The sequence below is a fragment of the Aquila chrysaetos genome, chromosome 1 (assembly GCF_900496995.4).
Source record: "Aquila chrysaetos chrysaetos chromosome 1, bAquChr1.4, whole genome shotgun sequence".
NCBI classification, from domain to species: Eukaryota; Metazoa; Chordata; class Aves; order Accipitriformes; family Accipitridae; genus Aquila; species Aquila chrysaetos.
The window spans coordinates 26,317,059-26,333,641 of NC_044004.1; the positions used below are offsets into that span (position 1 = coordinate 26,317,059).

Consider the following 16,583-nt stretch of genomic DNA (forward strand, 5'->3'; position numbering starts at 1 on the left):
AAAATATTATACAATAGATTGTAAAACCTTTGGGGAAAGAGACTGGATATTTGCTTTGCATATAAAGAGCTCTTAACACAAAGGGGCTTTGCAATATATATGCAGAAAAAACCCTAAATATAGAATAATCTGATTTATGTATAAAAGCAGATGGACAGAAATTGTTAATATAGTAAGTCCATGTTTCTATACTTTTTTCTTCATGCTATGAAACAATGCAGTATTAAACATCAATAAAACGTTTACAAACAAGATACTATTTCTAAATGTACACTGATAAAACGCCCACACTTCTTGTCAAGAGTAGTTTTTTTTAATGTTTTTAAACCAAAATCTTATATTCCTTCTCCCATCATCAATATAAACAGATTTGCATTTTAATCGGCATTTGAAATTCTCTCTTGATGAGCTAATACAACCTTAAGGGTGCATGATATGAAAAACAACGTATAGAATTGTAAGATAAAGGCTAAATGTTAATAAATACCAATTGTTTTAACATGTCCTCAACTATAGGCTGCATGAACTTATTAAATGCAAACAGAATTATAACTACTAAAATAAGCAATTCATTATTTCCCAGGCATGCTGGCACATCTAGATAAAGACTGATTACATTTCTTAGGCTTACAGAGCAAATACCATCTACTGAAAGTTACAATTATTGTGTTACCTCTAACAAGTAAAAGTATCTGTTAAATTGAGGGCTCTTCGTGTCCTCCAAGCCTTTTAATTGTCTTGTAATAAACAAGAATATGTCCTGTCAAAAAATGACAGAATGTTTACAAGCTTGATTCAGCAGAGAATAAAAACACAACCCTTTAGTAGTGACATCTACCCACATTTACAAACTCATGATATAAGAACATCAAATTGTCTTTTTTAGCACTGACAGGAAGCTATTACTAGCACAGATACTGGTTATCTGGTGTTACTTTACACATCTCTGGCCCTTGAAGTACTACACTGACTCACAGAACTAAAGCAACATCTCTTTAATAAAACTGAACATCAGTATAAATGTGAGTAAAAAAATTTTTTTTCAGTTGGGTATTTTTTTGTTTGCTTTTGGAGTTTTTTTTTCTTGGAGGTGGGGGGGGTGTGTGTGCGCGCACACGCGCGTGCGTGCTGGTAGTGGGGTGTGTGTGTGTCCCCACCCCCCCACCCCAGTAAGAGAATGAGGTAGGAAGAAAGCCTTTATTTTATAAAGCATTTTTACCTTAAGTTTGTCATGGGAAGTATATGGAGCTTCAGGAGCATAGATACGAAAGATATCAGCCAAGCAACATGCTACAAGGAGGCGCACATCTTTATTGGGATTCCTGAGGAAGAATTCAGATGCAAGGTGCAAGGCTAATGGGAGATACTGCTGCTTCTCATCCTCTGAGTCCTGGTCCATATCCATGAATGTTTTTACCACCATCTGAAAAACACAGGAAAAAACCCCATTCGAGTGCTTTCTGCTTTTATTCCTAATTACTAAACAGTACTTTCTAAAAGGATGCAGTGCTATCAATACATGTTCTACTGCATAATCACAGTGCTACAATTTTTTTGTTAGGACAAACATCAGAAAAAGAGAGGTGTTAATCTGATACTTAAAGGCTTATTGAACTTGGTATTTTAAATTAAGACACTGAAAAATGCTTTGCAGGTCTGCTTATTTTGCCAACCTTAACCTGAGGTGCAGCACAGAAACTGCTGCACACCAATGAGGTTGGAGATGGCAGCATCTCTTCATCAAAGCAGTCCCAGACCCCTTCAAAGCGAGGACTTGCCTCAGTATAGACAGTACAAAGGGCTGCAAGCCATCTGGCCTAACGTATAGGCCACAGTATAATAATGGCGCTGCTTTAAGAGCTATGGCAAGACTTGAGAGGAGCCTAAGAGGCCAGTCTTATGTTCTGCCTGTATCAAGGCACAGAGCTCAAGAACTACTTTACATACGCACAATCCTTTTATCTGGTTTAAACAAACTAGATACCAGATAAGAATTTAATCCCTCATGTAAAATGTCTAACGCTGCCCATCTATTCTTCCTGCATACTCAAACCTCCATCTACAGCCTTATCTATATAATGAAAAAAAACCAACTACATCGTTTCCTTGTTTCTTCTAGTGCAGCTAAGAACTACTAACTCCTATGAAATGTCACCAAAATTGTTTAAGTATTATACAACCCCAGTTAATTGAAATATCTCAACCTAGTGATTTGGAAAAACTGAAAGTGAAAATTTAATTTGAAGAAATAAAAAGTTGTAGGTTTAACTTTGGGACTATGGTTTGTTAAAGGATGAGGATGACTTCTAGGATGTCAGCACGGAACCAGGAGGCGTGCCACAGATTCTTAGTATGACCTTAGTCAAATCGGTCTTTGTGTCCTATTCCTCCCTGTCACTTGAGCATCCTTAGAGTTAGAATTGTGAAGGACAGCAATATTGCATCCTAGGAGGATTTACCCATTACACACACAGTATACATGTTAAAGAGATATAAGAGAGAAAACAGAATGATAAATCTTGATGGGTCAAATTCACCTTTAGAATATTCACAGTAAAACATAAGAGGAGATAGAGCTCATGCAGCTAAACACATCTCTTACTTTTACCACAATTCTTTTGTTATCATGTCATTCAAATGATGCTAAGGGTGCTCCTCAGTTATTAAGCATGCCCCTGCTTCCAACATGAAAACATTGCCTTTCAGCTTTACCTGCTCCCTGAGTTTTGTAACCCAGTTTTAAACTTAGTAGATCTTATAAATTAAATGTTTGACACCAACGTTTCCTGCAGCACATTACTTTAAACTCCTCTTAAATTTCTATAAATATATAAATATATTCCTTCATGAAGCAACTTATAGCAAAACCGAAAATCAAGAGAGGAACAGAGAGAAAAACAAACAGAATAAAAGAGAACTTTACAGCCACAGCCCATAAAAATCAAAATTCTACCTGCATTGGCCTGTTTCCCTAAAAATACTCTTAGGGTGTATTTTGAAGCACTGGCTGAAAGGACAAAACCATCCTTCTATTGACAGCACAGGTCTGTCTGTTACAGTGTCACACATCACCTATCCTTCCCAGATACCACAATTAAAAAAAACCAGATAACATAGTCTTCAAAGCCTACCAGATTCTTTCAATAAGGAAGGTTTAAAACAAACAAACAAACAAAACCCAAAACCCAAACAAAAAACAAAACCACAAACCAGAAGCCACCACCACCAAACCAAAAACCAACATGATGCAAATCCAAAAAACCCACACCACACACTCTCTGCTGGTGGCAGGACAAGGAATAATAATGGCCTTGACTTGCAGCATGGGATTCAGATAACCGTTACTGAAGGCTTTAAGAACAGGGTAGAAAGGACGAAAAGATCTGTGGATCCTCCCCTGGAGACTGATGATAAACTGTATCTGTACCATATCAACTTGTCCCACTGAAGTTCCTTCCAGTCGTTTTACTGATTTTATAGATAACCTTTATAAGCAATCTTCTGATCTTTCCCATAAGCCCCATCTCCTTTCTCCCTACGAGTGTCATAAGCTTCATAACCAGAATACCCTCCCAGATTCAGATCTCTCTTCGGGTTCTCATATTCATATGACAAGGTGCATAAATCTTGCATATATCCCTTCTCTGATATATCAAAAAAAGACAAGCTAAGGCAGCACAGTGCTGTGAAAACTCACACTACTTTCCCATTCAGTAACAAAATGTTAGGATATTGTGGGATTAAAGTAATGAAACTAGTTTTTGGCACTGCCTTGCCTGTTTGAAAACACACCAGCCTTATGGATTTTCCTATGTTGCTCTTGTATTCAGCAGGAACTGCCAGCAAATATCCATAAAACTTCATTCCATTTCCCTGCCAAGCACTCCTTGATACTTCTTTGCTATTATAAATCAACTCTTGGGCAGTAATTGGGCCATTGGCAAGCTGCAGCTGCTATTTAACGTACTGATCTATGTTTCCTCCATTGTTTCTTTATAGTTCCATATCTGCCTGTATTTGTGTGTTGTCTTTTGTTTTATAATAAAGTCTTCAGTGCATGATGTTCTGTTTATTGCACGCACAAAAAATGAACAGAATACTATCTTGGTCTTTATCTAGGATCCCAGATACCAAAGCAATACAAATAGTACATATGGGGTACACAAAACATATAGTATAATGCAAATAATGGAAGTAATATATAAACAAACTACACAGGGCTATACCACGGTTAAAAGCACAATGTAAATTCTTGCTAGTGGCAGGACACATATAAGATTTGGGAAAAAAAGAATTAATAAAGACTTGCATTTAAGTACCATCCATAAATTTGTTGGGGACTGTCAGCATAGTTCAACAAAATAATTCTATACATTTCTTAAATATATGCAGTTAACTGTATCTAAAATCCTACAGCGTTGGGAGTAGCCTCTATAGCCAAGCAACTACTGGCACCGATTAAGGTATTACACAACAGAATTGCTTCCAAATGCCTGCTGATCTACATATGAGATTAATTTTTAAAATAAAAGAGAAAAAAAAGTCCAGACATCAAATACAATATATGCTTGGTTCTTCACACTTCCTAGAAAGCCAAGAACTTGCTCAAAATTTCACCTGTTACAGGACTGGTACTCTTTCTTTCTAGTACAACTGAAAAAATAGCTACCAAGCAGCAATGAGGAGAGCAGCCTAAGTCTTTATAAGTACAAGATATTATATGTTTGATGAAATCACTTATTCATAACAGAACCGCATAACCTCGAGTACAACACACTGATCAACAACAGTTCCATGATTTCCTGGGGTACTCCTGTCTTTCTCTCTGCAGCCATCTGTTTTCTTGTTTCCTCTATGACAGTTACTACCTTCCCTTCCTCCCCCCATGTTTATACAGCATCTAATGCAAAGTCTTGGTCTAGGACTGTAGTTCACAAATACGTCTATAAGACAAAGAAATGAAATGACAACATACTGCAAGTTATTTTCCATGTTAAGGTGTGACAAAGAAAAGTTACTTTAATCACCTGGGATTGGTATTACTTGGGATACACAGAATCAATAGAAATATTAACATGTAAAGTTAAGCATACTTATCCAGCCCTTCCCAAAAATCTTTCTTAGACTGTATTGCTGTCATAGTTCCCACTCTTTGTACATTTCCTATAACTCCATTACATTTCCTGTTACAAATTATGGGCTTTCTCAGATGAATTTAAAGAAAAAAAAGCAGTATGCAAGTTGCATGATGCCTAATAAATCCCAGTAATATCTTATGAAGAAGTTATAACATCTTATGAAGAACTGCTCATAATTGGTTCAAAAAGATTTTCATAGTTAAAATTTTTTAGCCATACTACTGCAATACCGGTATTAATTGTGACAGCTAGAAATTGATCTATTAAAAGAATCTGCTAACAAAACCAAAAACCTGGAATAAACTCTACATATACAAAAAGACTAAAGGTCCAAATAACATAATGTTTTAAATTATTTTTAAACCCAAACTGAAAACCACTCATGTAACTAGTGATATACATAAATGTAACAATGAGGGAATATGACAAAGCAAGTAAGCCCCCAAAAATTCAAGGCTGTGGTTAATATTTCATTGAACCAGAGTGAAGAAAAAAATACAACTGGAGAGAGGAGACATGAATTGTTACTGCCAGGCAGATTTTAGTACAATTACTTTTTCCAAGAATCTGCATGTTAAAAAAAAAAAAAATCTTACTGAAGTTATTCATATTATAGGTACTCTATTAAAGCAAATTACATTCAAGATGTCATCTGATCCAACCTAACTACCCTTGTTCTAATTGCAAATAAAGCCCAAACCAAACAAAACCCCACTCCAATTCCTCTTTGTATTAAGGTTTTCATTTTAAGTCTAAAAGGAGTTTCAATTTCCCAAAGTTTTGATTCAACCATCACATAAATATTTCTCTAGAAGAATGCAGCTATTTCAGAGTTAGGTATTAATTATTACCACACTAAGCCAGTTTTTACTCCAGAAAAAGTGATTAAACCGTAACAGGAACTCACTACTTTTTCAAATTACAATACTATTGTCTAACTGAAGTCTTGCCGCACAGTCGAAACAACCCTAGCTAGAGCACTAATATTCATTAATATAAAACCCTACAGACTTAGTGGCTTCCACCACAGAAAATTGTTACTGTCCTCTGTGCAAAAAGGAGACAGAACAGCATTATTTAAACATACTAATGTAACATCATCCATTCTTTTCCAAACAATTAAGCACTCAATTTAAACACTAATTTCTAGCAAATGTAAACAAAATATAGCTATTCACATTTACTATTAAATTCATTCTGCATTGCTTTTGATTTAATGCTTCTCCATTAAGTTATCACATACTGGTACTTTAGTTACCTTGCAAAAATAAGTGTTAAAACTATTCTAGAAATTTTCATTATTGCCATTTTTACCGTAATACCTTGAAATTTTAGTTATCAAACCAAGATTTTACTCTCCCAGGCTCTGCAAACACGTAAGTGAAATGCTCCGATTATAATCCCGGAGATGGTACAGAAATGCAAACGCCTTCATTCAAACTAGCAAGAACAACAGTTAAATTAAGACTGCTAAGTTACTCTTAGCACATTACGAACATATTGAAAATTTAAGAATTTAAAGCTTTCACGGAGGTGGTCATCCGACAGCATAAAAACACGCACTGTGCAAGTCAGTCACTCTGGGCTACCCTTTCACTGACTGGAGAGAAATGCACAGATGTCTATGATGACACCTACAGACATCAACTCAGTTTTGCCCTGGAATTCTCTGCGCTGACCGTGAAAGCAGCTCAGTGTGACTAGATGCCTGAAATGAGGTGAGATGAACTCTGCCTGCAGCTTCTTCTGAGACTGTCAGCCTTTCAATTGCATTGAAACACAACAGAGGTTGCCAAAGCGTTGTTCACAGTCTACCCACACCTCATATGCAGTTTACATGCAGCCTGTTTTCAAAGGCAGTAAATCAGCATGGTAGCTTGCCCTTACATGACTCAGCTGCATGTGGCTCTTGTGCAAGACCTATGCCTCAGACGGGAATGCTAACTTTTGCTGTTCAGATCCTGGTTTGTGTTTATTGACCACATAGATTTAGGTGCATTGTTTGTTGGATCAGGAAGCTCAACTACTTCTGAAACATACTGATGATTCCAGTATTACAGGGAGGAGAGCTATATAAACACAAAGAGAGGACAGGGTGAAAAGGTACAGATAGAGAAGACTCAAAACAGTTCTTGCAGAGAGGAAGAAACAAGCAGACCTAGGAAAGCCTTGCTGCAGTTGGCAGGACAAACAGAAACCTCCAAGCTAGTCACAGCATGGGGAAGATGTGTGCAGGCTGCATTTGTTCTACTGTTCTTACAATAGCTTATTCATAGTATTCCAAAGAAGTAACATTTAACCACCCTTGGCTTGAAAAAAGACCATGGAGAGATACTCAGTATTTAAAAATTCACCTTGCAATCATCGAAAGAAGAAATTTAGCAATTGAGAGAATTTGACACCATTTATTATTATATTCCCCAAATTGATGTGACTCTTCAAGAGCTTGGACAGCTCAGGGAGAGATGCCAAGGGAAGGCTGAAATCAAAGTACATCCAAATGCTACAATTTTCAACTCTGCCATCAGAGCATTTTTACTTTTTTTCCTCACATGGTTTAAGCAGTATTATGGGTGACCCTTGCCATTAGCTATTAATAAATAATGTTCTTTGACTGAGACCTAATCGTAAAACATAGCAAAATCCACAGACATATATCCGGAAAAAAATACTTCTACATGGTGCAGATTTAGGATGAGAAGTTTTGGTCTCCCTCAGATATAGTCCTATCGATCAGCCAGAACCACCAAACAAACATGGAAAAATAGAAATTGCTGTGCAGATAGAAATAAAAATAAAAGATCTCAAAATATTCAAATCAGGATGAACAGATGATTGTTATTTCACAATCTTTAAATACCTAACAAATGAAATCATAAACTTCGCAACACAAGTCTTGTTTGCTTTTCTTTAAAAACAAACAAACAAACAAAACCACTACCAAAAAAAACCCAAACCCCCAAACAAACTAACAGCCAAACAAGGAGGATACCAACTGGCTAGAAATTAGCAAATATTAACTTAATAATCAAGAAAGGAGATCCTGCCAACACATCCAGCAGGCTGACATCAACAGAATTTTATAATACAAACCTAATCTGGAAAGGCTAAATAAAGACAGAGGTTAAAAAAACCCAGGGTAACACATAAAAACAGAATGACTTCGCTAACTTGATAAAATTCCTCTGATAAGATAATCAACTCTCTAGACAAGGAAGAACATGACAGGCAATTTGTCTGAGCGTCAAGAACAGCATCACACTCAGCCACATGAAAACTGAAGATGCTGGAAGAGATGAAGCTTAGCCCTACATTGCCTCCTTAGCCCCTTCCTAAGGTGTTAAACTGAAAGGAACTTTTGGATGTGAATTAATTTATTGGTGGAGAATGGTGTTATAATTGACCCTATTTGCTATTTCCATACACAACTGTGGTACAAGAAGTACGAATGGAGTATAATGTCAACGGTTAGGGACTGGCAGTAGAGGACAGGATATTATATGGGAAGAACAGAAATACCAAGAATTAATCATTGCTAAATGGTCATATGCTTAGTCCTTAAAACCAAGAACTTACGCTATTAAGAGCTTATCAGCTGGAAACAACAGGAGAGGAGAAAGATGGACATTTATTAAGCAATTGTAAAGAGATTATGAACCAGCAACAGGCTATGTGTATGAAAACAATAAAAATGCAATTGCAGGATATGACAAGTAGTATTTCCAGTCAAGGAAAGGAAAAAACAGCAATACAACTCATGAAATGCTAAAAATACTAAATGCTGATTTGAAACACATCACTTAGGTCTGATTACCCTCACTGATTAAAAAAAAAAAGAATTAAAAATGGGAAAGGTACAGAAAGTGACTACCAAAGGAGTCTCAAAAGCCTTTTCTTGTAAGGAGACATTTACAAGACTATGGTTTCCTTGATCTACCAAAACAACAGCCAAAGGTCTCTCTTTTAATATGCCTTAAACACAGGAGTGCCATTTATGCACTAGAAAAAGACCGCAAGTAGAAGTGAGTAGAAATGGGCCAGCAGCATCTTCAGCCTGAGAACTGGGGCTGCTTTCTGAACACAGAAGACTATACTCTGGAGCACCGTCCTCCCACAGGGTTTTGCTTCACAGCAAACAACTCCTTTTCAAGGCCCACATTTAACAGAGTTGTAGGTAGACAGAAGTAGATGCACAAATTAAGCAAGGGGCATATGTGAATAATAGAAACAATGAACTGGAAAGGAGCTGATGCATTTTTGTTAAATTTTGCTGTTGTCATTAGTAAAACAAAAAGTAGCACTCCCTTCCTGGTACTGTTAGCAACCCCTGGAAAATAAATTTTATTGCCCGATTTCCACTACAAATTCTACTTTTAGTCTATACTCTCTGACAAGACACTTTACTGGCTCTGAATAACTCAGAAAAAAAACCCCAAAGAGTTGAACGAAAGATTATACAAAGCATATTGTACGCTCTTTGGGGCAAAGACTATTTGCTTCCTCTTTATACCCCGCTCACCAAGTGAAGCCAATGTCCAGGGTTTCTAGAGGTGACTGCAGATGTATAATAGGAGATGTAAAGCTTATGCAGGAACAGCAACAGTAACCTGGACAGTAATACCCCTCTGACTAGGCAAACAGTTTAACTGGCTATCCTTCCCCTGGGGACTAACCTACACTGGGCTTTTCTTTGGACACCTGGCCAAATGGCAGATCATGCGCAAAGAAGTCATAGACTTGTAATTTACCACTATCTTCACATTGTTAAAACAGCGTATTCTGTATTATTTTACTTAATTGAGCAACTCTGAGTCTATTTCCAGGAACCTAGATGTTAAATGAATCTGACATGAAAAACCAGAAAGACTGACTACTACTTGTAATAAAAACAGTATACTGAGCAGTCATGAATTATTTGAAGTAACTTTCTTGATACACGTGTTTTTAAGTAACTACGTAATGAACATAAATATCACACACATACAGCATCATAATCAAAGCAGGACACATACTGTTATCAATTTGGGAGAAAGGTTGTACCATTACGCACATGTTGTATCTCCATAATTAACACACAGTAGAATTCCAGTTCTGCTCTAAATCTAGAAGATTCCTCAAGTAACATAAATGCAACACATGGGGGGGGGGGGGGGAATAGAATGAGAAAAATCAGATGCTTTAATCCAAAATGTCTTTCACAGCACAAATTAGAACATGCTATTTAAATATTGGTGCAATATTTTGCCCTGCAAAATCAGTCATGTAACATTGACATCTTGATCACAGTAACTTGTACAGACGGCTGCAAGGAAAGGTTGCAAGAAAAGTATGCTTCCCAAGATTACAAAGCACAAAAGGAAGTAAAACAGTGCCCTTCCTGCCCAGCAGAAGATAATCCTAATACTGTTATCACTGCATGTGATAAATCTTGTACTCTTTGGCCATGAACAAGCCCATGGGAAAAATCAGATTCATGATGTGCAAAGAAAATACTACATGCCCTTCCTTATCACTACAACTTTGACAAAATACATCATCTTGCTCAGAACTGAGTATTTTAGTATAATGGACTTTAAATTTTTACTGTAGGAAGATTTAGAAGATTCAAAACCATTTTTATATAACCTCAGTTCCTTCACTACTATATGTAATAGTGAGGTGCTTTTTCCTCCAAGCCAAATGAGACTTTAAAGCCAAGTTGATTTTTTTTGTCTTTAAGTAGATACCACTATGCTTCATCTAAGAATATCCTGCAAGTTCATTTATATCCACTGCTATAACAATATGAGATCTTTCTAAACTCTCCTCTCTTTTGAAATGGGGACTATTTTAAGCTGTTAAAATTATAACAACGACAACCTAAACCCCCCCCCAATCAAACAACAACAAAAAAAAACCCACTCCATCAAAACAGGCTGTACTTTTGTTTGTTCTGAAGACGTCAAAATTTATCATTAAGGAGAAAGTAGATTATAATCAGCTTTAATGGCCTGGAATTTAACAGAACTTCCCTTGTAACTGGCTGGCTGGAGTACTATCTTTCTTACAATTCTGTACACACTGACAAGAGTAAAAAATACCGAAGGAAGATGAAGCACAGACAGAAATTCAGACCTCTTTGCCAACCAGGAGTTACAGCAGTACACAGTTCAAACCCCTCTCCCAGTAGCTATGGTTTTGGCTCCAGTGACACAGCAATCTAGTTTAACCACTTGCTGCCACCATCTCCTCCCTTACCCATTACTCACCCTGCTTCTGGCCATGCAGTGCCACTGCATGTTTTGTGCTGGCCCCAACGCTTGTTGAATAACTCCATGAGTCAATTTAACTTAATAATCTGGCTGAAAACCTCCTCAGAAAAAGTCCTGGATAGTTTTCTGACAGGCATAGTTAGATCATAGACAGATCTGATACATTCCAGAGCCAGTAGAAGGGAAGGTAGGAAGAATTCAATGGCCAAGATCAGGCAGGTAAGAAGAATTTAGCCTTCTGGTACATAAACTCTTAACAAACAACCTAAAAGTAACACAAATTCTTAACCTTAAAGAGTGGCAAGCACATGAAGCCTGAAATGGGCAGCTATATCTGAATCTTACTAGTCCCCTAGAAATTTACCTTTACCCTTATTCATTAGAAACTGGCATAAGATGCGATCACTGATAATCTTAAATTCAAGGTCTCCGAAACTTGTTACAGTAATTTCCAAAACTTGTATCCAATGTATCAATTGATTTATTGATTTTAATTTAATGATATATTTCCTGGTTTTGTATCATGACCTGAGACAGCAGAGGTTCCCCACTTACCTTTCTAGGCCATCACTTCTAGGTTGCCTTCCAGGTTCTTATTCTCATCACATCCTCATCTCCTACCTTTGGAGGCAAAGGTTCACTAGAACTGCAGTATTGCACAGAACACGTTCACAGAGTATTCAAACGAGCACACATGCCTAACTCATATAAGGGAAGCATAATATCCATTGTGTTTACAATTTGACTCCTTATCCAGTGTTAAGCTCTATTAGATTTTCGGACAGAAGCTGTTCAGTGAAAGATTTCACTGGGCGGCCTAGACTGATGCATCAGTCTTCCCTGACTTAGTCCTTTACAACGTCATAAAGTCAGCAAATAGTTTTGTTTTCTCTCACTATTCCTCACCTTGCTTTTACTGACATTAAGCCTAAAAGCTTCCACTGGATTCACCCCACTCAAATTATCTGACTTAATAGGAATTCTATGAAATCCTCCTTGGTCGTGATCAACCAAACCAACTCACCTCATCGTGTTTCCTGTTTCCCAAACAGCTAAAAGGTTTTCAAGCATGCAGAGTACTATCTAACCTTAGGTCACTGTATGGTTTGTCATTAACAAAAATTATTTATTTAAATCTACTTTTTGTTTACAGTCAGCTTTTGATGAATGACAATACTTGGCTACTCAACCCAGGACCTTTTAAAGTAATTTTAACATAAAAAACATTGAGAAATATTGTTGGCTTGGCCTTACCATACTTTTACGTACCATACCTTTAAGTGTTTTGTTATCCTAGTTTTAAACTGTTTCACACAATTTTTCTACGACACACGGTATAATACTGTGGATCAAATCATATGTTTTAACAATGTATGTATATTTCTTCTCATAAGAGATCATAATGAGAAGTAAGACACAGTGCACATATTTATCAGCACATTATCTCTTCATTCTTATGCTACTCACCATCTCTCTCGCATCCATGATATGAGTGTGGTGCCACAGCACTGATTTTTTTTTTTTTTTTTTTTTAAAAGCAATTCAGTCTTCAGCAGTATCTAGTCTTTATTACTGGAAAGATTTGTAATGGGATTCTTTCGAATTTTCCTGCCAAAGTCTAACAATTGTTTAAGTACTCTAGAGAAGGTTCATAAATTAAAACACTGAAAGTCTTCTAAGTTCTTAGAAACTTTGCTTCCACATACATAGATACATAACAAAAGAGTATTTGCAGAGAGACTAAAAAGAGCCTATTCTTCAAACATTCTAATGATAATTCAAGACATCATCAGTTAGAAGCATTTCATTAAATAGTCCTTTTCCCCTAGGTATAGTAGCAAGTGTTATATATGGCTGGGGCAAAACCAAAAAATTCTTAAACGCATATTCCCCACGGTGAAAGAGTTTCTATTTCCATATGAAGTTTCCAAACTACTTTGATAATAGCCTCCAGATGGGAGAGAGAGGATTCTTTGTAACCAGCTCACTGCTGTGTGATAATTAATTTCCTCTTCCAAAAAGGAGGTGGTGCTGGACAAGAACAACAATGGCATTTTCATTTCTACTGTGAATTGACTGTAAGGATTCATTTTGAAGTGAATATTTAGGCTCAGTTCTCACAACAAAATCATGTGTTAGTGTTTCACATTAAAACACAACTAGAGGGCTATGCTTCCAGCAATACTGATGTTTTCAAGACTATATCCATGCCCATTTCTACACCATGGTGCAGGTGCATCCCATGGTACATCGCACAGTCTTCCTGACTCAGTCATCCAGAAGCAGGGGGTGTAAAAAGCACACCATGCTCTCTTTCCTGCTTGTGTTCCAAAACAACCAATAAATGAGACCAAAAAAAAAGGTATTTTTTTCTAAGAAGATACAGTTTTTCTATTTCAGCAATCTTGTAAATTGTGGCGAGTTGAACACTTGCTATACTTACTGAAGCAGAAAATTATGCAAAATATTTGTACCTTGATCTTTAGCTCTGATTGCACAGTCTGCGACAGTAAGAGAAGAAAGAAATTAAAATTTCTTTCATGGAACTCATTAAGTAACTGGCAATTACACATAACACCATCATACTCAGTAACACAAGGAGGTATCAAGGTGAACAAGAAAATACTCTTCAGCCATGGCATTCATTTTCTGGTTTCTTTAGGAGCCAGATTACACTGAGCCTTAGGACTGAACATTAGGAGGCAAATCATGTGAAACCCTAGCACGAACCCATATCTAGTGACAAAACTGTACTGAAGAGTTTTGTTGATGCACCTATCATCTACTGGAGCCTTAATACAGGACTGTTATACTAACAACCATTATCTAGAATGCAGAAGATGTGGGTTTCCATTCCCATGTGAAAGGCTAGACAAAAATCAGAACTGTAAAAAGTTTTGATATTTCACAATCAAAACTAATACTATTGACCAGCAACAACAACAAAAACCCCCTAACCAATGGTACATCACACCAGAACCTCCTCCCCAGAAGGCTCTGGCTGACACGGGCATTCCTGTTCATCTTACTGCAGCAAACTTCAGCCAGCAGCTGGTGGTATACCAGCTACTGCACCTACCAAACCAGATACACTTCTGCAAAGAATTTCTATTCAGACAAATTAGCTTTCTCCAATGAAGCACTATTTTACCAGAAAACTTTGCTACCTGTTGAGCACTATTATCTATATTAACACACACAAAAAATTTTTCTCTTTAGGCAGCTACCAAGCTCAAAAATAAGGCATTCTAGAATAGACTAAAGGCAAAATGCAGAAATTTGCTTACTCTGTGTGTGGCTGGTGGTTTCATTTTATTTTTAAGTAGCCCCATTAAAAACAAAGCTTCTGGAAATTCTTAAAGCACAGGAACAAATTGGTGTGTGAAAAATTGGACCTGAAACATATTTGGAATGGTTTCCTGGCTATAAGTCTTATTTAATTCTTTAATATGGAGGAAGAAAATGATGTATAATTAGTACATGGAAAGTATTGTATTGGTAGAATTCATTTAATAAGTTTAAATTGTTTTACTCTGGATAATGACAAGTATCCCTAGTAATAAATACTGATTTCTGATACATGTTAAAAGAATAAAAATATATTTTTAAGGAATTTTCCATTTTCTTTAAAATGATATAAGGATATGAACGTCACAGTGCTCAACAACAGGATGACACTACAGACATAATGATTATATGTAGGATATTCAGTTTCTGAGAAATAAGCATGGAAGGTAGCAAAGAATAATATGAAAGTCTTCAATAAATTCAACTTGTAATATTACCATCATAATTGCCAATATTAAAAGTATGGAAATATTTCAATTTTAATATATTATTTACAGAAAACATTTTGGAGGACTTTACATGACAGTATTTAAAATGTTATTTTTAATGTTTTTACTCTTCATTTTATGATACAGTATTTCACACAAGAATGTAGACTTTTCCATTTTGGGTATGGGAGCGAGGTGCATTCGTACATCCATGGAAAAAGCAAAACTCAAAACGGAAAAGGCAAAGGCAGGATACTGAGGAAAAGAAAGGAAGGTAAAAAAAAAAAAAATCAAAATAATTTTGCCCATTCATGTCTCTCTCTCATATTTGTTTTTATTTGTTGGATCTTGATGTTTACACCCAATCAGCAGTCACAGGACCATGTTTTCACTTGGTTCTAACTTCGCTAAACATTTTAATAGTATTTTCAAGCCATAGAGCTACAGTGAACTGATCGGAAACTATGTCCCATCCAAAATATGTATTGTATTTCCAAAACCAAGATTTTTTGTTTGCCTAATTAAAGAAAGAAAATCAATGACTGCTTTTACAGGGCTCTACTATACCTTTCTGGATTAGCTATACTATTTCAGAGGATAGTAAGTCACCTCCCAGAGGTGCAGTGGCTTTGTTGATTTTCTGCAGTCATTTTACCTTTGGGCTAATAAAGTCTTGTCTGGGAATCCTTCTCCAATATTTTGAGAACTTTAAGTAACTCCTGATTTCCTCCACAAGAGTTCTGCAACTATTTTGCGTATCGGTTCCATCAAATTCTTGCCTTGTGGATAGCTAGAATATGCCCGTAACTGCTGTACCTGTCCCTCAACATTCCTCATATGTAATCAGTTTTAGAGCTACTGATTTTGCCAAGATAAGAAGCAGGCAATATATCAGATTAAAACAAACAAACAAAAAAAGCCTTGCATTAACACTTTGTAAGTATATTTGCAAAACACATCTGACTTTTTTTAAGAAGTTCCAATAAGGAGTCGTCTTGTACTAAAACTTTCTTAGTGAAATACGTAAAGATCACTGATGTCCCCAAAATTAGACAGCACTGCAATTTCCTTTCTTTGCTAGAAACAGAATTCAGAGGAAGACTTCATGCTATGACCGTTCCCACTACAGACACCAGGTACACACTGTTGGACAGATTCCCCAGACCATTCTTTGGTGATTCTACTCGCATCACCTGCATTGCGCAGCGTTTTCCCATTTTAAACTCTACATTCACTTCTGCTTTATTTTGAAGGTCTCCAGTTAGTATAACAATTCCATTATCTAAGAAAAAATATGGGATTTCCTGCAAAAAAATCATATAACTATGCAAGGAAAACTCAAATCAGGCAGACTTCTCAAAGTTAAAGGCTGAAAAGTCATTGTATATGATTTTTATTTAAAAATACACTATTTATAT

General features: G+C 36.4%; 1 protein-coding gene across 2 annotated transcripts in view; it reads right to left on the minus strand.

Annotated features, from left to right (window-relative positions):
• PDS5A (PDS5 cohesin associated factor A) overlaps positions 1-16,583 on the minus strand; it is an 85,770-nt gene that overhangs the window by 50,932 nt on the left and 18,255 nt on the right. For both annotated transcript variants that reach the window (XM_030023477.2, XM_030023468.2), the window contains exons 3-4: positions 1,220-1,423; positions 674-760 (exon numbers count right to left, since the gene is read on the minus strand). In XM_030023477.2, coding sequence (XP_029879337.2) covers positions 674-760; positions 1,220-1,423 — 291 coding nt within the window. The remainder of the gene's footprint in view (positions 1-673; positions 761-1,219; positions 1,424-16,583) is intronic.